The following is a 27,822-nucleotide window of genomic DNA, read 5'->3' as shown; positions in this document are numbered from 1 at the left end:
TTTTAAACTCAAGGGAATTTTAATAAGTTACTTGCAAAATGTTATTGCAGGCAACAACTTGTACATGATTTTAGTTCCAAACACACCAAAAATTATACAAATCAGCATTGTAAAAGTGTCAAATTAATGCCTTACAGGCTTTGCTGGCAGAGTTAATTTCTAAATTCTACATGTGGGGAAAAGTTACTCGTTCATTTTTTTCTTTTCCATTTTTTTTTTAGAAAAATTTACAAGTGAAATATTACTACAAAACTTTTTTATAAGGAACTTTTGCAAAACATTTACATTTTTACCATCAACTATTTTTCTGTTTCAAAATCATTATGTAGATTTAATACCCTATGCTGCACATCAATTCTTGCGGGATGACAATTCAGTGACATGCATAAAAAAAAACACCACAAGGCATTAAAATGAAGACTTAAATACAAATATTGTTGCAATAAAACAGTTATAAAATTGAAAAATAGGACCTAAACATCATGCTTACCTAACTTTGACAAATTAACTTTTTCTCCTAGATTACACACTTTTATTACTGCTCTCGTGAAAGAATGTGATAAATAATGACTTAACACCAATTTCTAATGTAATCGGCAACACATACACAAACCTAACCAAAGAAAGCGCATTTTAAGAAAGAAAAAAAACTATTCTAACACTGGAGTTCTACCATGGTTAATACACTTTGCACTGATAATTACAATAAAGCAAAATTTTTAACGGTGGCAAAGGGAATGAACAGTGAAATGCCATTAAACAAGATACTACTGCACATCTGTGCCCTATTACTTACAACAGCTATATCCCACTGAGTCAAATAAAGGACATTGAAATTTACGATCCTTTTAAGACAGAAAAGTGGATTCAGAATGGTATGCAGAACAGACTGTCAAAATGTTTCTAATTCCAGCGGTAAAATGTGCACCTGCTAACACAAGCTAATGTACTTGAGACACTATGAAGCCAACCAGATTTAGGTTTTGATACATCTATAATAGGGATTCATTGCAGATTAAAAATGACTTCAGGTTCCCATTTGCATACATAAGTATGCATGAAAAAATTATATATGAAATGGTTGTGCAGAATGCTCAGAACTTCGGTTTACAAAAATCGTTAACTTCTAGGAAACATGGTAATAATATTAGGAAAGTTTTTCTTTGCATAAAGAAATTTATAGCACTGATTGTGAAGCATAATGATAAAATATATATTTGACGTTTTCATTTCCTATATAATAAAATTAACAGTTAATACTACCTAATGTTCCTCTGTATTAAATGTAACATCTAATTGACTCTGATGTTTTAAATCCAGATACATCAGTTAAGAGTACTTTAAATAAAATATACAAAATAATGTACAAAACCCAACTAAAATTTAAAGACTTTGTTACAAGTCTACAAAAGCTTTAAGAAACTTGAAATTTATAACCACAGTGTAAAATTGTTTTTCTTTAATCTCAAAGCTTTTTTATGTAAACTGAAAGTATAAAATACCTTCAGCTTAGTATTTTGCTACAAAGGGCTGGCCTAAAGTGTACACAGTGTAAACAATGATTGGTATTTCTCTTGCTTCAAAAATACACAAAACACCACAAGATTGATAAAGTATTCAGATGAGAAATATATGTTTTGTGAGAGAATGCACAAGGTATCTGTTACATGTCTCAAACCAACAGTTACCAAACACATTCTTTCATTTCTTTATAATTTACAGAAAAAAAAATTCTTATCCTTCTTGCACTGTACTTCCTTTAGGTACATCAAAAATGTTTTGTTGTGTAATTAAAAAATGGTCATGAGAGGTATTACCAAATAGCTACATTTGTAAAAGATTACATTTATGCTTACGGGAATAATTAAAAATCCTGAGTATGAAATATTTGGCCATCTTTCCTCCGTGTATGCATTGGAATTTTTACATACAAATGCACTGTTTGTTGTTTTGCTTTCATTTTCTCTATATTCCTATCAAACTGACACATCTGAAAATTTAACCAAACTTTTCAAATCAAAAGCTGTGTAATACAGACAGCTATATTCCCTTTTCCCCAGTTTGTTTTGTGGTTGGAGGCTCAGTGTAAGATTTCACAGGTGACACATATATTACCAGCCCACACATTATCCTTGGAAAGTGAATAAAGACAGTAATATTTAGGAGAGAGGAGAAAAAACATTTTACTTATAATGCCTTTTTTGGTTAAAATGTGATAATTAATTCTTTTCTTTGGCTATTAAGTCAAAGCATAAAGAACTCAGCACATTAACCACAATATAATAACTAGTATTTACAGGAAGAAGAAGCTGGAGAATGAGCTACAACAGTCACGGAGACAATTCTCTGATTAATGTCCATGAATTCTAACAAAATTAAAACAATTAAGTATTCAAGGTTGAGTTTTTATGTTTCATGTTACCTACAAGTTAGAAATGGACCACTGGTGTTTTAAAATATAATGAAATGAAATACCAAAAATTGACATACAAGTTGTCATAATAATTTTCATCCTACATAGATACCTTTATTTTTGTAAAATTTTATGTTAATATCTTTCTACAGTTTAGTTTTTCCTACTGTATACACTAATTCTACATAACCTTAGCTCTCCAAAGAAAGAGAGGGATTAGAATTCACTGATTGTCTTTTATACACACTACTATAATGTAGTGGCCAATATTATCTGAGGCCTACCTCAGATGCATTTTGCAGCATGCATTGTCCAGCTGCTTTTTGAGTAATTCCAAAATGTGAGAAAAGACGGCCAAAATCAATTGACATGTTCTGTGAGCAAAAAAAATAAAATCCTTCAGTTATAACTCAATCTGTATTCAGTTTTGTTGTGCCTTACGGGAAAAGGATGCTCCCATGAAAATATTACAAATCTGTATTAAAAATGAAGTACCTTCATCAAATGATATCCATCCTCGTCAAGGTTCACCCTGTTTTACACTGACATTATCTGATTTTACAAACATATTAACATACAATGCTAAAATAGAAGGAAAAGTTCATTTAAAATCATTACATGATATACAGATATATAACTAAAAAAGTACAGTATGGAAATAATATTCCCCCATCTGTTTATCCAGTTCATCAATTTGCGTTGTTTGTATTTTTGAATTTTTTTTCCTGTTGCACCAGTGTACACTTTCCATGCTGACCCTCCAACCTGGAACACTTAGAGAAGTCAAGACTGAAAACATGATTTCCTGCTCTGTCATCCATCCACTTTACCAGCCCACTTCCATATCCTGAAAGGCATGTAAACTTAAGTGCAGCACTAGGCGTCTGTACAAATGATCCTTTCAGAATTCCTCCATGTTTGTTGAAACATTAGGGGTTGCTGGGTTTGAATCTTGAGAAATGGCAGCAACAGTGACAATTCTTGGAGAACCAAGAACCTCAGTAACGGAGGAGTCCAGTTCTCCCGAGGTAACAATAGCAAGAGCTGTTCCACCACCCTTCTTGTTCTGGTGAGTTTTGACATGTTTTGAGAGATGGTCACTTCTCATAAACCTCTTAGAACATTCCGGGCACTCAAATCTCTTTTCACCTTTTTTAAAAGAAAAAAATCCAAAATGTTACTGAAAGACAGCATTAAATACAATTTTTATTGGATCATTTGACACTTCTATATTCACTGTTTGAAGTATCCTTTTGTAGACAATGTTTCCTTCTCTGTTTGATTCCAGATCTGCCAGTCAAAGGCTTTTGGCTCTTCACTCTAAAATTGCCTTCAATAATATATTTTCTGTATAATTTTCTCATGCGTACTTTGAATTTTAGTTCATTAGGTCACTTTATGTCACTAATTTCAGATCACCATTTTCACACACTTGACTGTATGAGACACTAAGAGAACTATTTGCTAGCATTAAAAAAACAACAAAACATCAAAAAAGCAGTAAAAAAAACAACTAATTTTACTTCTACAATGATGAGGAGGCAATTTGGAAGCATGAATCTCAAAGCTCTGTGAATCTCTCAATACTACAAAAGTGCTGTCAGTGTTCAAGTGTCATGGGTGTGTAGGTTTCTTTCAAGTGCTTTCTTCAGAGGCTGTGTGTTGTGGGGCAGGGGGCAAGCTTTCGTCAGGCTAGGAATATGAAGGCTGACACGATTTTCAGTTTCTGGAAGGTTCACTTTTCTAACATGAACTGTTAAGAAAACGTGCCTTATCAAGTGTTTCTTGAAACTTCACAAGTAGACCAAATTGGATGAATAGAGTAGGATTCTTAAGGATTGAACTAGTCCGAGTGAAGAATCAGCTGCTTGGCTCACAGCTGCCCTACGTGCTCAAGAAAATATGTCAGACTAAGACTGGACACTACAGAATACTACAGTATATCAGTACCTGTGATGAGAAGGTCACCTAGCAGAAATTCAAAATAACTTTTTGAACAGATCATTTTAATCACTTGATTTCACACTTACCTTGCACTAATAAACACTAAGATCTACTACTTACTTTCTGAGTTACTTTATTTACATATAAATGACGTTTTCAGAGATCCTAATGGCATCTTTTATATAACTGTAAAACTATGGCCTCAATGATTCACACCTGCTACATCACGTATACAGAGAGGGCTGACCAACCTGTGTGGGTTCTTCTATGTCTTTGCAACTCATCACTCCTTGTAAACCGCTTGCCACAAAAAATCCAGTTGCATATAAATGGCCTTTCACCGGTGTGCCAACGCAGGTGTGCCCGAAGATGAGATGTCTTGCCATAAACTTTTCCACATCCTTCAATATGGCAGATATGCTGTTTCTTTTTTCCTGGCTCATTGCTACCTCTAAAAAGATCAAATTTAAACAGGTAAGTAATAATACTAGGAAATACTATTAACTTAGGAAAAACATTTCTATTAATTGAGAAAATTGTAATCGCCTGATGAAAAAGAAACATACAAGCATGTTTTCCAACAGACGAGATTAAAAACTTGTAGGCAATACAAAGAAAACAGTCTTAAATTCGCCAAACTGTAATAAATTGCTTAAATATTTATTGATTTACCTTCCTTCTCCCTCTCTACAGTTAGGACATGAGCAGGCAACTCTTTTCAATCTCTTGCCAGGTTGTGCTTCCTGGTCAGAAGCTTGTTGAGCTTGCTGCAGCTGCACTTGTGTTATCTGATCAGGACTAACAGCACCAATTGCTGCATTAGCAATGCCACCTACTGCTACAGTTACAGGGGCTATTGTGGCTTGCTGTACTTTTACTCCTCCATCTTGTCCTTGCTGTTGACCTGCAAAATAAGAAAATCTTGGTACCTTTTATTGGTCATTTAAATAAGTGAAGTGCACAAACTTACTTTACATATTGTATGGAACAAAAATCCACTGAAATTGAGGTAAACTGCAAAACAAATAGTGCATCCAGCCAGACATTTTACCAGTTTTTCTCAAACACTGCCAGGAGACTTACCTGCTAGCTTACATAATCTTGTTTAATATCATGTGTTATTAAAACAGTACAAGACAGCAAAATAATGAGTGGCATTAGGAAATGTGAACTAATTTAGCAGATATTTTGTTTTTTTTTTAAAGCTAAGATGTTGCAGTAGATGACCTCTAAAGGTCCCTTCTTAATGATTCTATGTTGTTATATGGTGTATATAGAATTGTCGCTTCTACAATGTGATACCTGTAAGTATGGAATGAACATAGAGCCTAACATGGATCATCTTTATATACATTAGACAAGATTCTCTTAGTTGATGAGGTCTTTCAGGATTGTATAACTGCTGTTTCAACCTGAAGTCATAAAAATAGGAAAGGAGCAATGCAACAAACTACATATTAATCTATAAGAACTCAGTCTGACACCCTGAAAATTTGAACAGAGAGACTACACAATTCACTCTAACAGACTCCAGAAAGCACTACGTTTGTTGTGAGGCAAACAATTTTTGTTTCTATAACTAAATATCAGTACAGATCCCTCAATAACTGACTATTGATAAAAAATACTCTAGAGAGCAAGAATAGGGATTCAGATAGACACAGAATTTGTACTTCTTACATTGTTACAGTCTTAATGTTTAGCAAAGGGCACAAATGAGTATGTTTTTGAAAGCAGATGATGGGTCACTGTGTTCTGGTAAATTGTTTTAAAACCTAAAAGGCACACCTCAACTAATACACCTCAACAGCTGGCAACAAATGTAAGCACAATGAATAACCAGAGCTTCTTGGATGAAGCTCTTCAGGTTGGTGATATTGCTGTAACATCCACAAAGAAATATCAGAGCTATGAAAAGTGAGAATAGCTTCTCTGTTTTGTTTTGCAGAAAGGAGTAGGGTTTCAAGAAGACTGGGAGGTGTTACTGAATAAAATGGAATTCTGGGATTGACTCAGTGCCTTAAGGATTCAATTTCATTGTGTAATTTCATGATCTCATTGGCTCATTTCATGATCTCATTTTTTGATCAAAGCAAATTAGAAAAACTGTCTTGATGTTAAAGCAAAATGGAATATTCCAAAACAGGTAAGTATAGTTTCCTAAACGTTAGGATAATAGTACCTTTGCTTTCCTATTAGTACTGTAAATTAGTACTGTAAGTTTTGAAAAAACAACCTGACACAGACACCTGATTGGCACTTGCAGTCTTATAACTCTGAATACTAGTCCTGTCAGCATCAGGTACCCAAGTCAGTACCAGGTTATCTTCACCAAAAGTACTGAATTTTCCCCATTCTTTCACTTTGCTTCTGTCTGGAACTTGCACCTGATCTTCCTAGATATTATTAAATATGTGATCCTTGTTTTCTTAGGTATCTATCAATAGTTGTTGTGCACCTATTGAGTGCTTTTGATTTTCTGAAAATAAAAATGGCAAATCCTGAAGTAACAGTGATTGAATCCCACTTGGACAGCTAAATAGTAATACTGGGGGGCAGGGAGTGCAGGAAAAAGTCAAAAAGACACTCAGAATTTGCAGAAGAACAATAAAAGAATAACAGTCTTGAGTGTAGAGCCTGCACATGTCTAGGATAGAAAAAAGTATTTTTTTCATAATGAAATAATACTAAAAATTAACTTCTTTCCCATGTTCTCAATAGAGCAACAAAGCTGGTGTTAGCAAAAAGCTCTCGTGAATAGTCTTTGAGGGAAATGACGGCAGACTATGGAAAACACTGGGGCATAAACACAGCAGTATCTAGCACCTAGGTCTAACAGTGGCAGGACAGGACACAAGAGCTTCCAAAGAAAATGCTAGTCTGGGGCAATTCCTTGTCAGGCTGTTAAAGCTGCTGAATTAGTGACAAGAGAGTAAGGAATAGTCAGAGTCAAGGCTGTTGATTTTTTTAAATCTTATTACTCATCTTAACATGATATTGTTATTACTTATGCTAAAACTAGCTTTAGTTTTTCATTAGTCAAAGTTAAATAAATTAACAGGAAGAACTGGCTTGGCTTGAAGCACTTCACAGAGTATAAAATGCTATCAGCCCTCTTATTAGGCAGACTCAAAAGGAAACTGCTTTAAATTACAGGGCCAGCATATGAATAGTCACTACAAAAGCTAAAGGTGTATCAGCTAGTATGGCCACACTTACTGCAGTCTCTGACCCTATTTCAGCAGTAGTGAGGCTTTCAGGCACATTAAGACTTATCCTTTGTCATCAAAAACAATGCTAGACAGATGACTCCAACCATATTAGAAACTCTTGGTCAAAAAAGTTCAGGCACCTAATCCTTCTATGGACAGAAGAATTCTTTTTTGTTAATTTTCTTTAGTTTTCCACGTAACTTTTTACAGAGTTATATTTTTTTCAAGTAAGATATGAATCAATGGGCTTAGAACCCTTTTTATGCTCCATCATTAATGTTAAAAGTGGCAAAGATCCATCACGTAATTGTAGCTAGCTCTCATATATGGAGAAGCCTCTTCAGTATTTCTGAGGCACACACTGGGCTGATTAGGTATGGTGTAGAAACCAAAACTAGATTCATGAGACAGCCAGACACACGAGTCTTGAGAGCTCTTCACAACATCCAGTAGCACTGATAACGTATACTTTATCCCCACTGTTATTTCCTCAAATCTCTGTCATTTGTTCTCTAATGAATACTTGCTTGGTCCATTTTAGATTGCAGCATCGACACTATTGAGCTACAAATTTAATCTACTTATTAAATATTATAGTGATATATCTGAGTAGCAATAAATGTAAAGATGACAGTAAAATTCAAAAGAAAAAAAATGCCGAGAGTAAGGTTGCTCAGGCAAATAGTCTCCGGATGGTTTTAGTTGGTAATTAAATGTATACTCTCTGGATGGCTTTAACAAAGTTTCTACATTTCTTCACGTGAATGTTAACTTCCTTTATGTTCCTGTAGTTTAAAAACTACAAAGTTCTTAAATTAAGCATGCAGAGCTGTTGATTATTAAACTCCCCTTCCCTTCAATTTCACTTACTAAAAATCAGGGCAGAAAGCTCTGAAAGTCTTCAAGCATCATACAAATAGCTTCATTTAAAGATCCAAGCCACAATATTCCCTAAGCAAACACGAAGATTTTGAGATAAAAAAATTAACTGAAGGAAGCACAGATATGATAGGTATGTAAGCCCTTGGCTTATCAGAAAACTTATTAAAATTTCTGGATGCAACTTGTGTTATGGATGCTTGAGAAAGCATCCTAACAAGCTATCACACTAAGAGCACACAGCATAAAAAGAAATGCAGCTGTTCTCCTTCAAAGTTTTTAGATGTTAAGGCTTTTATGCTTCTTGTTTGAGTAAAACAAAAACCTTAAGTAAAATAAGTATATTTGAAGTTTGTTGAAAGTCTTTCTCAGGAATAAAGATCAGTAAGTTTTCATGAAACTGACAGAACTGACTCTGATCTAAATCTTATAAGCCCACTATGTTCTTCATTTGTATCATTTGAGGAGGGATTTGTTTCTCTTGTTTTTATTTATTTTTAAACCGTATACTAGAATTTATTAAGGATCAGTTAAAGCTTTTGCTTTTATACCACTTGTATTCAGAGAAGATGAAAGGATACACAGCACTTGAAAAAAAATTACGGAAAATTAAGTTCACAGTCTCACAGACTATAAGATTGAGCAAAGCATAGGAAAGAATCTGCATCTTGCTATGAGGGGAAACTTGAGTTTCAAGAGCCCTAATTGGAAGAGGAGAGGAAAAAAAGGGGGGAGGAGGGCTAGTGTTAGCACTATTTAGCTAAAGAGAGGAGTACTGAACTAAAACCTTTGCAGTAAGAGCTGCACCAACTGCTGCAGCTATCCAGACATGGAGGAGTTTTATTAGGTGTATGACAACTCAGCATCTCATTTATTTGACAAGTTGAGACTCTGCTTTTTCTCAGGCTAGACTAGAATTATTACAGTACAAACTTCAGAACAGCTTATCCAAAGTTTAAACTGGTAAGTTTACCAGAGCTTATCATCCTTGCTGGCCAGATCAGACCTGATAAAGCTTGCTGAATGCATGGCTGTTATTTTTCTTATTAGTCTAATGAAAAAAATATTCCTCACAAATTGGCTACTAAAAGCAGTTGTAGATGAGGCACTTCATTAATTCTTAAATCAAGTTTAATAATGAAAAAATAATGAAGTGTTACACAACTGTTGATGTGGGGTAGCTTACAAAATTTCGAGTAATTTCGAAAATTTATATAAAGGAAGATTTTTACATAGACATGAGGTACATGCAAATTAGCTCTTTTTTAAGGAACAAGCAAAACATACCCTGCTCATTCTTAAAACAGGTATTTGAGAGAATGCTACTCAAAGGAGTAGAATAATACACTGCCAGTTTCTAGACAGGTAGGGAAAAGACTTTTTAAAAATAAATCCTATGACTTGCTGCTAAGGTTATAAAAATACCTTCCAGAAATTCTGCTTCAAGCACGAAGTCACTGAACATTACATCTTCCTGATAAACTCAAAAACACAAGACTTGATATCACTGTACTTCATTCATAGCTGAACTTTTCAGTAACAAAGGGATCTTGTGCTTCATGTCTTGTATCACATATACTGTTAGATTACATATACTATTAGATGACTGAAAACTAAAGATGATTGTTATGAGACTTGTCTATTCACCACAAGGCAAATCGAGTTTCCTCTCACTGCGCAGTGCACGAGCATTCCTATCACACTGTTCTGGTTCATCTTAAGTGGTAAGCAGGAAAAGGTGCTCCTTGAATCAAGCAAAGCAGGAAGGGCCACAACTTTGAAGATTCGGAGGGATCACTGAAGTTCAAGCTCTAGAAAATGAATCTTGGAATGAAGAGAAATGCAAGATACTTCTAATTTGTGGCATTCAGTTCCCAAAAGAAAGTTTTGTAGATAAACAATCTACAAAAAAGAGAGCAGCATTATCAACAGAGAGGTATTCTATTACTGTGTGCCATAGTGCAAAACCTGAGAAAGAGTTCAAAAAAAGTACTAGAGCTAGAGTAGTTAATGTTACAAAAATGTGTGTAGCTGTATATTCCAAAAATGAAAAAGACCGTGACTAACACCCATGATTCAATGTATATACTACTTCAGGACAAGTAGAGTAAAACTTGTGACAGACTGCAGAGCTAGCTCCAAAGCTTGCAAAGTTGATGCAAAAACACTTACAGATTCAACAACTTGCTGGTGCAAAGCAGGGAGCTAGAGGAGAGAGAAGGCAGCCTCATCTCCCTTTCCCCCTCACATCCTGACTGCAGTCGGCTTGCAAACACCCTGTTTGGATACTTCTTCTGTAATTTGACTGAAGATTTCAAACGGTTTTCTGTCTGTTCATTTTTTGTTTAATCAGGTTGTGATAATTGTGCAATCAGAGAGAGTATCTTTCAGCATAAGCTACTAGAAATAATATTATATCCTGAAGAAAAATGAAAACAACATTAAAAAAGTTCAATATATGAAGACAAAAAAGTGAGCTGAAGAATTTATGCAGAAGCCATATTATTTGGTGTTATTTAAATGATATGCAGACAATTGTGCCCTCTCTTCTGCCCTAAAGTAGTAGCATATAAAGATACCAAGAAATGATAAGTTGCAGAAAATGCATTCCCCAGAAAAGAATCTGCTCAGTGGTTGATTCAAGAACTTCACATATTCTTCAGAAGAGAACAATTTGAATTGCAGAGGAAATATGGCTTTGGCCACAGATAAGCTAAAATACTGATTTCACAGATTTAAGAAGTCAGTCTTTCAGCATTTTACTTCAATGTCTGTATAAGTCAATTACCATGGAAATAATAATAGCCTAATCTTGAAAGGACAGAAGGCAGTGACAGCAAAATACATGCTAAGTTTTCAGTACCTTTTTTATTTTTTTCTGTCTACTGCTTAGCTGTTATATGCACTGTTTTATATTTCCAAGCTGACTAGACTCCAATTTGACTAGAGTGCTCATAAATATTCTTTAAGTAAACACTTTAGCTATATGAAATATTACCTTTGTATTGATCAAAATAAAAATAATGCTCAGAAGAGATTAGCAAACAGGTGTTGACATGAGAATAGAAAACATTTAAGAGAATGAGCCTAGCCTTAAAACTACATTAAGTTGAATAGTATTTGATAAATTTCCTTGAAACTCTTTAGATTCTGAACAAAGGATCATTAAAATTGTTCTTAGAAAAGTCAAGATTCATAAGACAGTTTAAAGATTTTTTTTACATCAACACTAATCTAGATAGAAGCCTTGGTTAGATTACGCTAGTCAGTATCCATGACTTAATTTGTTTGTTAAAGCTGTAACAACTGTTACAGCTTGTTGCAGCCTTTATCAGACAAGGACCCAACAAGCTACATATTACAGAATGTCAGGGCCATGTAAGCATCTAAGATCCAACCCCTTAGAAGTGCTGCCAACTCTCCTGTAACATGGTTACCCCTTAAAACTGAGGGCCTCATTTTTGGGCTCTTTAGGTTTTATGTCCTTTACAGGAAAGCAAGAGTAATGTTTTAGTAATGTTTTACTAAAGGTTACTTCCTGATGACCAAAGCAACAAGACAACCAAGGCCCATATTGCTCAGACTTCAGTCTCAAGGGAAAAGCGATCATATCATTACCTGAAACCACCTCATACCTAAGGAAAGGCAGATTTGTATTTCAAGTGCTGTTTCAGTACCTATCATGTGTCAAGATACAAAAATATTAACTGATCTGTTTATGTGACACTGGCTTGCAAGTATATTAAAAACTTAAACTTAACTATTCATACTGGAATAACATGGTTATCAATGACCATCTTAGGAACGTTGTATATGACTGTTTGACAGTGGTAGTAGGTATTAAGGACCAGTCCAAACACTATTCTTAAGAAATAAGATGCACGGAAAACCATTTAACTATACTCCAAACTAATGTAAACATGTATGAAGATGCTAAATTTCCCAAGAGAACAAAGATGTCCAGAACTATGTTTTGGTGAAAATTTCATGCAGCCAGCACAAAATACTCCTTAGAAGAAGGCAGTTCGTATGCAACCTTGAATATTTCAAGAGCACATGAATAAGACAACCTAACTAAATATATGTTTGTTTTTCAACAATAATACTGTTTATACTTGAAATGAGTGTGCCCCTTTGAACCTCATATCCACCCCTCCAGCCCCTGCCCCCAAAAGTAGTAGTAGTAGCAGGCTGATGAGGCTCACTCATTCAAATAAGCATTTTCTTCCTTGGCACATTTTTGAACAAGGAAACTTCAATCAATCCATTTTCCATACTTTATGTTCCTATTTCTAAGTATAAGGAGAAAAAGGAAGGACAGAATTAATATTCTCAGAGTGAACACCTATATTGCTGAAATATTTTTACAAGGCCACATACTCTAGTTATAAAATACCTTTACTAATAATTTTCTTTGAGGAACTTAAGAACCTGAAGCTCTTTCTTGATGTAAATAGCAGAGAAATTGTTCATTAGGAGTCTGTTTCATTGTGTAATCATGTGCAAAGGTATTACTTTGAATACTTCCCCTCACCACTTTATCCAGAAGCAAGGGTTGAAGGGTTGTTTTACAGAGGAATATCACAATGTTATCCTCACAGACAACTTAGTTGAACAAATGGATTGTGGATTTCATGTTCACCAGGTTCAAAAGCAACATGCTGATAAATTTATTTTTAAGCTATCATCACCTAGTCAAATATCATGTTTTGTTGACATATAGTTTTTGTCACCCTTTAAGAAAAACCCGACAACCAAAGCAGTCTTGTTATTAGAAGATTAAATACTTCTCCTGTAATTGCTCCGAAGCACTTGAAGAGAATGCCAAGTGCTACAATATTTAGAACACTGTGGTTCCGCAACAATCCTCAGCTCAAGGCTACCTGAAAACAAATGACCTTTCATGACTTTGGGAAAAAGTACTCTAAATTTCCCTATTCTTCCCAACTGATTTTCAAACACAGTAGAACACTGTCTACAATTCCAAATAACACACCAGGATGTAAAAATTAAGATAGCCTTCTGCATTTGTTTTTGCTCTATCTGTAGAAGAGAGCTCAGTTCCTTGTACTTATCTTTTTACTGCAGATTCCATAGCTTGCAGCTTTTTCTGCTTTCAAGATATTTGCCAGTTTGCTTGCCAATGAACATCCAAGGGAACATTGTGTTGTTCAAAACATCATGCAAGGACCACCCTTTAGCTCCGTTGACTTCTGCAGTTAGCGTTTTTATTTGCCCATTTGCTTGCACATCCTGTGACTATTCTAAAATCTTTTTACCTCATCACCACCTAAAGGCTAACCTGACTCACAGCTACATTAACATGAGCAAGTAGGAGACTAACACAAAAGCCTATTTTCCTTATGTAGTCATGAAAGTCTAGGTGTAGGACTTAAGGCTAAACAAGCCCTCATTCCCTCAATATCTACTATATATGAGAGAGATATGGAAGTTCATGGGTAATACAAAGGTGAAACAGATCTTTAATTCTTGTGATATGAGAAGCCAAAAGAACATGAGACAAAGGAGGGTCTTATACAACAATTATGGCACTGAATTTATTGCAAACAAATGCTAAGATGTCAAAAATTCACACGGGCTCAAAAAAGACAAACTCTAAGGAAAAAAAAATCCATTAAATACAGAAAAGACCACTTCTGGCTCATGAAGATTTGAGCTGCAGATCACTAAAGCGTGGAAGAGAATCTGAGAAAGCAGATTGCACACATTGCTTCTGGTCAGCAAACATCAAAGACTAAATATTTAGTCAGAAACATCTTTGAATCTTACATTCCTGATTTACACACATTTCATCTCTCATATATCGTTTTACTCCTGTTAGAAATCATTTTATCAAAGTCTTCAAAAAGCATTGACTAGGATATTCCAGACACACTGGTTGAATGTTTTCAACCTTTGAAAAGTAAGTCACAGAATTAGAGGGTCTCACAAAAGAGAACTCAGTAATGGAAGAAAGGGAAGAGAAAGCCTGGAGGACAGGCAGGAGGATGCAAGCAAGTGAGAAAAATGCATAAGGACACAGGAGACCTAGAGGTACTATTAGTTATGTAGTTTGCTAGTAATCATGCAGAAGAAGCAGTTGGTGGAAGAACATACAGCTTGCCCTAGTTCTTTTTCCTACTCTATAGCAATGTTCTATTTGCTTCATTTAAAACATACTAGTGAGAAAACTTGATATTGGACTTCATTATCACTAACAAGTGGTTTAAAGTCTACAGCATATCTCAGCAAAAGACTCACATCCTTGCAAACTCTCTAGTTCCAATATTGTCAGGTGAGACCAATCTCCTCTGAACATAAGTTCTTCTTCCATATTATTTTGGTGGATGAACTCAGAAGTTTTCCCTATAATTTGGGCCAAGTCGCCCCTTTTTTAAAGTGGCTTCAACTTGAGTTGCAAGGTGGAAGAACCCAAGACAAGAAACTAAAAACCCTAACTAGGGTAGGTAGGGTACCCTAACTCACATATGTTACCAGTGATTTAATGTTCCATATAAGGACAGACACCCTCATCCTCATGTAATGGTTATTTCAAGAGGTAAAAAGCAGTGTGGAGACAAGTCGGAACTATTATTTCAATTCTCCATTTCTTTTGGAAAAAAAAAAAAATCTGCAAAGACACTGTCTGTACCATTAAGAGATATCCACTGTATTGCAACTGTCAGCAAAACACTAAATGAGTCCAGAAGAGCTTGTGACTTATTCTGTAGGACCCGACTTAAGAAATTACACAGGCAGAACAACTTTTGCAGACAAACTGATATACTTGAACATATATTTAATGGTTTAACCAGTTCATTTTATTTCATCCCACATTTATCAGCATCCAGGGTTCGTTTCCCATGTTACTCACAGGATGGTTAAGGTTGGGAGGAACCTGTAGAGATCATCCAGCCCAACTCCCCTGCTCAAGCAGGGACACCCAGAGCACGTGGCACAGGGACACATCCAAGCAGTTTTGAAGATCTCTAAAGGGAGAGATTCCACAACTTCTCTGGACAACCTGTTCAGGCTGTGAGGGCTGTCACCCTCACAGTAAAGAAGCTCTCTCACACAGAGATGGAACTTCCTTTGTTTTAATTTATACCCATTAGGCCTTGTCCTGTAACTGGCCACCACCAAGGAGAGTTTGGCCCTATCTTCTTTACATTCTCCCCTCAGTACATATTGATCAGATCTCCTCTTAATCTTCTCTTCTCCGGACTAAACAGGCCCAGCTCGCTTAGTCTATCCAAGACAAAATATATTTCAAGCTCAATGAGAACACAAAACTTGTTCAAAGACGGCTATGACAAAACTGATCTCATAGCAAGCCAGATATTTGCAGATGTTTACATGTTCAAGTAAACACTGTTGCTTTTACTTGTTAGAGAGCTTGATTAGCTCTGAATTAACTCATTATTTATAGATTTTTCTTAAGGTTCGGATGCTTAATACCTAACTCCTCATTCAGCCTGCTTCTGTGCTTTTAATTATTGCTTCAACTGATGCTTTGCAGATCTTTTATTTCCACAGAATTTCACGGACATTGAATGAATTCTCACTCAGGCCATAAAGTGCCTTGCTTTTGCCCACACATCATACAATTACAAAAGTGATACTCACCAAAAATCAACACAGCTGAGCTTTCCACTAACAAACAAACAAAATCCACACAACTCACACATTCACCTTCCTTGATTTACAGGGAAGCCTACTGAACCTTTGTTTTGCATGTCTGGTCTCAAGTTATAAGTCAACAAAAATATTTACTTGAATATTTCAATCTCTCTCCCAATTTAAGATATATCTCTTCCACAATTTTCTTGACAAAAATATTAATGCCCAAAGAAGCTTTCCAAACATAGCTCTATAGCTTAGCATTTCCCCAAGAACACTAAACTAAGGAATTTCATTATTCCTGTTAAGAGTCCTATTGCCTTACTGTTAGGTATGCTGCATTTTCTTATTTTCTCATTACTCAAATTACTCTTTTGTAATAATAACGAGGAAAACTGATGTTCATATAACAGAAATACGTCAGAAACAAAAGTATAGTTATTTCAGATAAGTACTTCCTCCTCCCCCCAAAAATAAATAAAGAAACACTAGTGGCTTGATTGTTTGGATTTGCTTGAAGTAGAAGAAAGCTTTTTACTTCTAAGAAAGAGTACCTGAACTGACACATGGATTCAGTTTCCAAGTCAGTCTGTTCCCTGACTTTCTGGACATCCTACGTACAGCCTATTTTTAACGCCTACTCTTACAGTTCACTCATAGCAAATGGTCAACCTCCAGGAAGTTCAATTCATGCGTAAAAGAATACACATTGACAGACTCGAGTACTGCTGAGGAAGAATGGAAATGCCAGTCTGCAGATGTTGGGATGAGCCATTCATTTTTTTAAATTCCTTGCAAAATACCAAGAGCCATTTCAAATTGGAAAATCCTGAACTTGAAGCTTTTTTGATCATGGCTACTAACTTATTCCTTACAAGTGGTAAGCAAACTTTATTTTTTTAGGATTTTCATACACCATTCTTTTCTTGAATATTGAATATAGCATGAATAAGAGGTAGCACTTCATACTCTTTCTCCCCATTCCATGCTATCATGTCTCCCAATCCCAAAGTGCAGCCTTAGGAAGTTTTGCAGGAGAGAAACAGATGAACAGGAGATTGTGACCTCTCTTTCTTGATTACGAACTCACACTTTCTTGAAGATCTCATTTTTCTCCTAAACAAGTCTCAGAAACAGATACAGTACCTTAAGCATGGAGGAAAGGAAGTGGGGGGGGTGGAAAATCAAAGTTGTCAGCCCTCCCTCTCCCTACACACGACAGAAACAGCCCTCTGCTAGTATAAGTTAAACAAAAAAACCACCACCACACACAAGCACTATAGAACTTGTATGGCTAAGGCTTCTTTAGGGCCCACATCTGCAACTTACTGCCCTTCTTCTATCCTCAATTATAAGGGTCAATCCTTCTATTTTCCAGAGGACATTTCAGGCAGAAGTGCAACCAAGGTAACTGATCAAGATGATAATCACAATTTTTGTGTGTGTCTAGTAAACAGCTGTAAGCCACTACAGCTGAGAGAGGAGGAAACAAGAAAATAAAATACACACACACACACAAAAAAACACCACACAAGACCAGGCACCTCCCAAAGCAGACTTCCTATCTATCAAAGTATCAACTTCTCTAACAGCTGTAGCCAATCAGCTCTCCCACCAAGGAAAACTTTCCAAGATAAATTAGGCCATAATCTATTGTTATGGTCACTTTGCTCACTTCCAGCAATAAAATTTTTGTTTGGAAACATTTAAACTGAACAGCAGAAGGTCAAGATTTTAATTTTGATTACCTAGATTAACACTCCTGCACTGTTCTTCAGTAAACTATGTTTATTGCTTCCAAACCAGCTCTTAAAACTTCAACCTGCCATTAGGTGCCAAAGAGTACCATAGCAGATAAAATTCTTCAAGTGCAAAATTGCTCCTTATTAAGCCAGTATGATACTTTTAGTGTCAAATGGACAGTAGTTAGATGTGCTTATAAAACCATAAAAAAATTTACAGCCCAACTGCAGACACAACTTTTATATCAGGAGTTTAACTACAAGACTGGAAGACTTGCATGAATTAAACCAAGTTCTTACAAAATGACTATTAAACTGACAAAGAGATCCCTAAAAAAAGTTTTAAATAAAATCTTTAAAAGTTTAAAAGCTTTATAGAGACGCTCTTGTGAGACACCACAGAAAGCACTAACACAATTCAGAAGTTCAATATTAAATACTGAACTACTGTTATGAACTTTAAAAAAAATACATAAATCACAGGACTCTTACTGTGCACAAGTGCATCATATTCCATTTAATGTCTTTGCAGGGGAATGAGCTTTAGGAGTTAATGCAGAAAATTAACAGCTGCATACAAAACACACATCGTGACACAAGATTCTCCAGTTCACTTACTGTCCCTTTCCTCATTCCCTGCACCTTTGTGCCCAGCATAAATTAGCAGTACCTAGTTGGAACAGGTGTACTCCTGTAACAGGACAGGAGTACAGCCTCATATTCCCTCCTAAAGCTTGTGTGTCTCAAACTATTCTTAAATGATGCTTTCCTCTTTTTGTCTTAAATACAAGTAGCTCCATTTCAGCTGAGGCAGTGACACATATTGATGAAATGGCTAATATTAGCTTTATGTGTAGAGAAATGTCTGCTATGTTAAAATACTGTATTTGTGGTAAGTATAACATTTCTTTACAGTTACAAGTTTCGAATTTACTACAAAAAGAATGGAGGGGAAAAAAAAAAGCATTAAAAAACTCTGGTATTCTTGCAGTAGTAGAATAAGTAAGACCACTCACCTGCAACACTGGTAATGGTAACTGGAACTCCTTGAACTTGGACACCTGCAGCACTCAGGTTGGCAACACTTACTGTTTGGAGATTAGGGACCGACGCAAGCTGGGCAGCGTTCAGAGTGATTGGGGTACCAGCAACAGCCACTGGTGCAATCTGAGCAATAGTTGTGCCGCCGCTTGAAGACACAGGGGTAATGGTTAGTTGTTGGGGTAACCCAGCATTTTGAACTTGAAGATTGGAAAGGCTCTGTAGATTCTGAACCTGTACAGTTTGCCAGCTGATTTGCCCTGATGGTGTTAAAGTTGGAGCCCTGATGAGCACCTGAGTGGGACTCACCGCCTGCAGCTGAACATTCTGCAAAGGCTGCTGCTGGATGGTCTGTATAGTTTGCCCTGACTGGAGCTGAAATGACTGTGGAGGAATAGCCTGAATAATCTGCTGTTGAGGCTGCTGGATCTGTATTTGCTGTAGAATAGGCTGGCCTACAATTTGGACCTGCTGAAGGGAACCTGACTGATCCTGAACGTTCTGTAGTCCATTCGACTGGAGCTGACTGGAGCTCTGGGCTTCAGAGTCCGAAGCAGTTGTCTGAGGTTCTTCAGCCGTCTGCTCCGAACTGCTGCCCGCCTGTGTGCTTGTGTACTGACCTGCTTCTGCAGAGCTCACTAAAGCGTCACCGCTGGTTAGAGATGTTGAGGCAGTGGTTGTAGAGGTGGAAGATGAGGACGGAGATTCTGGCATTGTGCTGACGGAGGCAGTAGTGACAGGCGTAGATGCTAGCTGATTTCCATTGGAAACTCCGCTCTCAGTAGACTGGCCAACTTGTCCAGAACTTCCTCCTGCTGCCACGTTGTTTATCACAGGCAACGCTAAGGTTACTCCACCAATGTTTATAGGTAAGGTTGTTACGACTTGTGCCTGAGTACCAGGAATAGTTTGCAGTTGCAGTGGTATGGAAACACCAGGCCTAATTTGGACTGGAACTGTCTGATTTGCTAGGTTTTGAGCAATAATATTTCCTGAAGCTGTCCTATTTGCAGTTGTGAGAATAGCTTGATTATTCCCTGCAGGAATAAGCTGAATTTGACCCTGTATATCTTGTAGACCAGTAGTAGTAGCAGGATTTATTTGAATTTGTTGACCTTCTGTTGTCTGAACCTGCGGGATCACTTGGTATTGGACACTGCCACTTGGGTTTTGTACTTGAATGACTTGAAATTGTCCAGGGTTTGTTGCAGAAGAATTCCCTGGTTTGGTTTTTGAAGGAGATGAACTTCCATTGTTACTGCTGGAGGGACTAGCTGTACTGGAAGCAACTGAAGATCCCTGTTGAGCAACATTATTTTCTTTTGAAGTAGAAGGAGCAGCAGCAACGAGCTGCCAAGTGTTTCCAGCAAGCTGAGTTGTTACTAATTCTAACTGTTGTGGCTGATTTTGAAGCTGCACCAAACCTTGATTTGGATCTATAATAATCTGCTGTTGTCCAGTTGCTTGATTCTCACCAGGAGTTCCTATTTTGCTGCAAGTGGCTGCTAGCAAAGCTAGAGGTGAAGGCTGAGAATCCTATCCACAAACAGAAAACAGAGCAGATTCAGAACAGCATGAGCTGTAAGAAATAACCGTTCAAATTTACACAGGAAGGAGAGAGAGAAAAAAAAAAGAGAGAGAGAGAGAGAGGAGAGAGAGCTTCTACATACAGAGACCAATCACACAGCACTAAATGAGGAAGTAAGGATTCCGGTGAATAACCTTGAAAAATAATACCACCAGTTATCAATGAATATGTGGCAGTCTGGACTGTTTTGTCCTCACTCTAATCTCCCCTCCATTCCCCCAGTAAAATAAATATATATGCCTCTAACATATGGAAAGAGCTAATGCACTGTAAGATGCAACCAAAAAAACGTGTCCAGGCAGTAAAGAAATATACCTCACCCAAGCATGTTTCATCCAAACCAAAGAAAGATGTCCTGAGCAGGAAATGCAATTAGCTGAACATTTCATTTTAAATGCTAATATTTTGGGTACTTCCCTATTTGAGTGTGTGTGCTTTACCTGTGAGCCTCCAGTTTTCCCTTTTTTATTATTATTGTTGTTATTCTCTGCCTCGGGAGATTTCTCTCCCTCTGTGGGCATAGTTTCCTCCTTCTTTTGATCTGCAAAAATATCAAGTGTAACAGGTTAATTATTCACCTCCATTTATACAATAACAAAACCTACGAGCGTATCCTTCTTGGTTCCCCGCTTCTCGCCTTTACCTCTCCATGAAAACAACAACGCGAATCATTATTACAAAAGAGCGAGTCCTAAGAAACGTGGTTTGAAACCCAACCCATGGGGGCTGGAGAGTTAACACCCAGAAAGGGGAGGTTTGGTTTCCTCTCCCGGAGACAGCAGGAAAAAAACCACCCACAAACCTCCTCCTCCTCCTGCCCCCTAAAGCATCGACGGCCACTGAGTGGCCGTCGATGCTTTAGGGGGCAGGAGGAGGGTTGAGCAGGGGAGGGAAAGAGGGAGGAAAAGAGGAATGAAGGAGGGAGGGATGTGCACAGGAGGGAGGGATAGCGAAGAAAGGGGGAATGGAGGCGGGAGGCAAGGCGGAGGGGCACGCCGCGCAGGAAGGCAAGGAAGGGGCAACAGGGGCGACGAGGAGGCGGCCGGGGAGCGACGGGCACAGAGCGAGGAAGGGCGCGGCGGGAAAGGGGGCGACGAGGGAAGAAAAAGGGGGAACCGGGGAGGGCGGGATGGGGGGGGATGAAGGGTGGAGGGAGGGGCGGAGGGAGGGCGGGAGGGGTGTGCACGGGAGGGAGGGGGTTACATACCGCTCATCCCGCATTAATGCCCCGCTGAGGCGCCGCTCTAGGGGGGAGGAGAAGGAGGAGGAGGAGGCGGAGGGTGGGGTGGGGGTAGCGGGGAGAAGGCCGGTCGCAGCCGGAGCTGGGAGGAGCGGGACGGCCTATTTTTCCACGAATGGCCGCCGCGGGGCTGTGGCGTAGCTGCCTCTCTCTCCGCCCGCCGCCGCCGCCGGCCTCCGCGCGCCGCCCTTGAGTGACGGCTGCGAGGCGGGCGGGCGGCGCAGGGGGCGGGAGGGAGGGCGCGCGGCGGCGGGGGCGGGGCGCGGCGGCGCCCTCTGAGCGGCGGGAGCGAGCGCCGCCAGCGCCGCCCGCGGCCGCCCCGCTCCGCCCCAGCGCGGCTGCCCGCGCCCGCCGCGAGGGAGGCGGGACGGGGGCGGGACGCAGCGCCCCGCGAGCCCGGCCCCAGCAGGGCCCGAGGAGGGGGGTCGCTGCCGCCGCTTCTCTCCTCTCCTGGTCGTCGAGCCCGCGCAGGGGGCGTGGCCACAGGGGCGCGTGCACGCGCCTCGGGGGGCGGGGCAGCGGCTGCCACGCGCGCGCCCGGCCGGGGCTCCCCGCGCGCGGGCCGCTCTTGACAGCGCGGGGAGGGGGGGCGGGGCAGGGGGCGGGGCCTGGCCAGGCCGTTGGGCTCCCCCGCGGCGGTGGCGGGAGCCGCTCGGCCGCTGATTGACAGCGCCGCGCGCGCGCGCTCGGGCAGCGAATCCGGCGCGGCGGAGGGGGCGGGGGCGGGGCCTCCGCGCGGCGCGCGGCCAACCCGGAGGCACCTGCGCGCCTAAGTGACAGCGCGCGGGAAGCCGCCGCAGCCCTTCCCCCGCTCCGTGTCCGTTACCCGTCCCGCTTGGGGCGGGAGGGGCAGGAGAGACCCCGGGAATATCTATGGGATCCATCCCTTCCCCTCCTTTGTAACGGCCTTCCGAGCCAGTCCTGAGCGGGGCCCCTGCGCGGGGCCGGGGGGCAGCGGGGGGCTCCTCCACACCTGCTGGGGACGGTTCCCGCAGCCGGGGCGGGGGGGCGGCCGCCGCGAGCCGCTGCCCGTTGGCGGCGGCGGCAGCGCGCGGCACGACGGGACGTGTAGTCCTGGGCAGAGGCGGCGGCGCGGGCCCGGCGCGCGGGGCGGCTGCGCGTGCGCAGAGGGGGCGGTGGGCGCGGTGTGGGGGAGGGGGACGCGACTCCCTCCCGGGCAGGTGCCTGCGGCGCCTGTGGGGCCGCGAGCCCGGGCGGGCCGGGGCGGGAGCGCAGGCCGGGGCTGGAGGGGAGGGGGGTCAGTAAGCTCTTCGGCTTCACCCAGGCGCTACTGCGGAGTCGCCAAGCTCTAGTCAGTCTCCAGAAGCTTGTGGTGAGGCAGCTTCGCCACTGGTACACCAAAAATGATAAATTATGGTTGTACTGCTGGTTTCTTCTCTAAGGTTTTTTCCAGTTCTCTTACTGCTTGTTCCTTGTGCATGTCAATGTATCTGTGTCCAAGTCTGTGGTGTTGCCTGTGCTCAGTGACTTACTGGGAAAAATAACAGTGTTTGAAAGTGAGGGTGGATGCAGATGTGGTGCTGATTAATTGCACTTAGATAAACAAATAGTAACATCCTGTTGTTTACTGCTCATTCCAGCCTTGTCACCTTTTTAGGGGCACTGTTGAAGCAGACAGAGTGGGGCTGCTCCAGTAGGTGCTCCCCTGCACCTACTGGACATTTCCTGTGGGGACAGGATGTGGTCCCACGGATCTGGGTGGTGACAGTGGCAGGATCTGCCTGCTGTCTGGTGGCCATCAGCCCAGGTGAGGTGGTGAGTCTGGCCTGGTGTCAACCCAGGTCCACCTGGCAAGCCAGGAGGGCCAGAGACTGGGACATCACAGCATCAGGGATGGAGTTGGCTGAGAGGTTGCTCTGGAGCGGGTCTGGGGCACAGGGCTGACCTCTTGGGTCCAGGGAGCTTTACGAGTGGTGGGTCAGGGCAATCCCAGCCTGCAGGTGCACTCCAGGTCCCAAGAGGCAGTGTACGGAGCATTTCCTGGAAGAGAGCTTGCATAGAGAATGGGCAAGTATATTAGCAAGGTTGCTCTTTTTCAGTGACAGGTGTTTTAAGTCACACAAAAGCTTTGAAACTTTAACTGGATCTATATCTGTAGGTACAGAACTTCTGAAAATCTGCGTCTAGGGGGCAAAGAGAAAAAAACTTTCAACTCAGTGTGTGACTGAAGAGATAGATAAAAGATCAACATCTTACACCACCACATGATGTAGGTGGTTTCGGTACGGACTCATGATTTTTATATATTTTTACCGTGCACATTTACTCTCCTATACCACCTACACTTTCCCAAATTCCAAATGTCAATCTTGTTCACATTCCTTTCCTCAACTTATGCTCAAGCTTTCTGAGCTTGCTTCTTTCAGCAAGTTTCCACATGAACCAGTGCCTACCTTGTGCACCCTGGTACTGGTTGCTTTTTGTGAGTTCCCATGGAAGTCAATCGTGGGTTTAAGCAGAACTAGGATTAGGCCTGCTAACGTCTTCTTGGTGACACAGAAGTTCCACCGCCTATTGAGATGGATGAAGGAAAGAGAAATAGGGAAAGGAAAAATGAAAAAGTTTTCATTGCAACTTTATTTTATACCTAGAACTTAAAAAATATGTTGATACCGTGAGATGGAACACGGTATGGAAATGCCTGGGTGAGTGGCGTTGAGTCGACCCACTGAAGTGCCAGATTTCTGGCAAGACTTAATATTCATAATATTAATATCCATAATATCCATAGCTTGTGGTAGGCCCTGAACTATTCAAATCCACATAATGCTGATTTTCAATTACTTTCATTTCTCTTATTTTATATGTTTTTTTTTAGTGTCATCATTAAGAGCTTATTTCTTTTCTTTTTTTTTAATTGTCCCATCTCTGCATACAAGTGTGGAATTTGCTGCCTCTTTTGTTTAGCTATTCTTTTGTTTCTTTCCTTAACATGAACCTTGTTTGTCATAACACATTGAGTTAGATTTTTAAATGTGTTTAGGCTTAGCTCCACTGAGCATTGCAAGGCTTGTAATGCTGACTAGAGTAATACCTGGATATCTCTACAAAAGGAGGAAAAAAAAAGGGGGGGGACGTGAAGAGGGAGGGAGAGACAGCTGGTTACATGCTCCAGTTTCATTGGTTAACCTCCCTACTATCTCTCAGCACTTACATAGGTTGCATTTGGAAAGAGCAGCAGCTGTAAGCAGCAGAGTCTGTAGCTTGACAAAGCTGTAAACCTCCTTGTATGGTAGCTACTAATAACAAAAATCTTCATCGCGTTGACAAAAATTAAGAAGTGGTTTAAAGTCACCCTGACTGAAGGTGGTGGTGGTGAAAATATATAAAGAAATGAGGGGGTAGTTTTAGTTTGGCAAGTTTATGCAAGGTCAGGTATCAAAAATGCACATTTTTGAATGAACCTATTTTGGACAGCCCAAAGGCCCTTTTGCTAATTACTTCATGCCCCCTTTCTGTTATTAGTGCTCCTTTGTATAGGAACCCAAATGTTTATAGGCAATCACTTTCATAGTTTGGTGTATATTTTTCACCTTTTATTTGGGCTTTTTCTAGCCTCCAGTATTTTGTTGTAAACTATCTTGGCTCCAGCAAGAACAGCTTCGAAGAATTTGGCAATGGCATAATGTTACTGATCAGACCGAGCCTGGACCTGAGCCACAGTGGAAGTCCTGTACTTGGCAAGCATGCTCCCTAGGCATCGTTCCACATGATCCCAAGTGGACCAAGTTAGAGTTATTTGACCTGTTTGTGTTCTGTAGGAGACATCTGTGGAAAACTTTTTGTGGAAAACATCCATGCAAAGCCATGGGAACAAAAGGAATAAATTCTGTAGAGCCATCTCTACATCAGCCTGGGGGAACTCTGACAGTGCAGGACTGGGGGTAAGAGTCTTATCTCCAGAAAGACCAATGGCAAAAATGAATGCTCTAGTTCTGCCTTCCATGTCCTAACTTATCCAAGCCTCAAATACTAAGCTGCCCTTCCATTCTGCTACTTCGGGCTGATTACCACTCACCTGATGTTCTCTCAGGGTTTTCTCATGTCATAACCGTGTGGCAATAATTCTGAGAGCATAGGTATGATTTGCAAACTGAATCAATCAAATTCTGAGCAGAATTTAATGCAGTAAAGTGAATATGCCTCCTCAACCAAAAAGTCCCTGTTGCCAAGTATGTGACATAACCTACCCTTACCAGCACTAAAATATGTAACAAAGGGAAAACGCTGTGGTACAGATCCTCATAATTAGGAGACAGATATTTGTCTAGCTGGAGAGAATTCTTCTTCTAAATACCCCTATATATACAAACTGTCTTAAAAGAGATGAGTGTTACTGTGTTTGTTCTTTGACTGTGGTATTCCATCACCAGCCTTTTGCCTGCTTCTAGCTCTTGCAAATACTTTTATGGAGGGCACAGCAGGTAAATGAGATTCTGGTAAGGCGGCAGTGGTTAGAATCAAGTCTGACAGTCAAGATTAACGAGCTGGTCAAGCACATATCCAACTGCTGTTTGACAGTAGCTTAGGTAGTAATTGAAAAGTTCTCAGTGGAGATTGCCAGTGAATGAGCTCATGAGCTAGCGTGTCTGGATGTCGGCACTGTCAGCAGTAACTCGTGACACATCTGTCTGTTGATCTCTGTGCTGGAAACTTGGGGTATGCCAGGCTGCCTCACTCACTATGGCTAGAAGAGAGTAGTGGGAAACCTAGACATAACATACTTTACTAAGTTGCCTGACATGGGCTTTGCCTTCCACAGCAGCTTGCAGCACAATGGAGAATGCTCCTCCCTTTTGATCTAGAACACAGATTTGGAAGTGCAGAGAGGTTATTTTTTCCCCTCACTCATTCCGATGCAGCCGAGAAAGTGTATTCAAGAAAAGGCAACCACCATTTCTTATTCAAGTGGTAGCTTTCCTTTTCATAACCTTACTTGCTGTTGTTTTTCCTATCCTATGCTGGAAGAACTCTTGCACAGTGTTTTGAGACTGCATGTGACTACTGTTATCCTCTATATGCTCAACAACACTCTTTTACTAGTCATTACCTCATCAAATAACAATTGAACTTGCCACAAACCTATCATGACTACTGTACTACCTGAAGATCTCATTTCACTGTTGAACCGCCTGTTTTTGTAGATCTCTTCTCACAGAGCCAGACACAGCACTGAAAAGGGTTCCTGTCTTTGTCATCAGTTACAATATATGACTGCACGGAAGTAGCACCTGGTATAACAGCAACTTTGCTATCTCATTTTAAGTAGCCTACTGCGTTCAGGAAACAAGACCTTTGTTTTTCACTAAGTTTATAAAGAAGCAGATGGGGGGAGAAAACGGCCTACAGTTCAATCTGGGATACAAATTGATGATGCATATGTACATAATCATGGTAACCTGTGCTTTGAATAATTTGCAATTAGTGTTCACATGTGATGCAAATTTTATACATGTTACCAGTGACCCAGTTCTGCACAGATATTGCATTGATAAGTGTAGAAAATCTGCATGAGAGAACTGCCAATAAGAACACCAGTTCTCGACTCAGGAAGTCAATGAATGTTCCTAGAAATTTAAGTTTACTTGTATAGCAGGGTCATGGGAGAATGTGAAATGGAATTTTCACCCCTGGGCTCTAACAGATAAGTAAACAGATTAAATAAGGAAATTCCATAGTCTAATTCTGTTACAGTTTTAGTCTCAATAAATTTCTGAGATGAGAGAACTCAGAACATGAGTCACAGGCTCCTTTTTTGTGTGTACTCAAATCTCAGTAAATTTGGTGGCATAAGAATAACCCTTATAAAAGATGAAGTAGACAAAGAAGGATACAAATAGAAATATACTACTAATAATAGATCATTTCAACTACCTAGGATTGGTGGTTCAAATATTACTGAAGAATATAGCTGAGAGTAACAAATTCTGGTCACTATACATGACTTATTTAAGCAGTAGGTAGCTTTGCTGATGCACAAGAGACTTAGTCCTAAAAACAAATGAGGTCTGATTTAAGAAGTAATTACAGATGATGACTTCTGCCACAGTAACTGCAAGATAGTGAAGATTAGTATAGTAATCCTAACTTTAGAAAAAGAGCCCAAAGACACAAAATACATG

At 40.0% G+C, this 27,822-nt stretch overlaps 1 protein-coding gene across 1 annotated transcript; it reads right to left on the bottom strand.

Annotated features, from left to right (window-relative positions):
• On the bottom strand, positions 1-21,884 carry SP4 (Sp4 transcription factor). The gene is made up of 6 exons (XM_088519689.1): positions 21,647-21,884; positions 20,880-20,980; positions 18,827-20,387; positions 5,030-5,261; positions 4,609-4,808; positions 1-3,562 (listed from the first exon to the last, which is right to left on the bottom strand). Exons 1-6 carry the CDS (start codon positions 21,651-21,653, stop codon positions 3,315-3,317), a joined length of 2,349 nt encoding a protein of 782 aa, XP_088375815.1. The 5' UTR covers positions 21,654-21,884; the 3' UTR covers positions 1-3,314.
• Between the last annotated feature and the right edge of the window lie 5,938 nt (positions 21,885-27,822).

Source organism: Tinamus guttatus, unplaced genomic scaffold (genome assembly GCF_059628265.1).
Source record: "Tinamus guttatus ecotype Peru unplaced genomic scaffold, ASM5962826v1 Tinamus_guttatus_pri_ptg000067l, whole genome shotgun sequence".
NCBI lineage: Eukaryota > Metazoa > Chordata > Aves > Tinamiformes > Tinamidae > Tinamus > Tinamus guttatus.
This window is presented reverse-complemented; position numbering and strand designations above follow the sequence as displayed.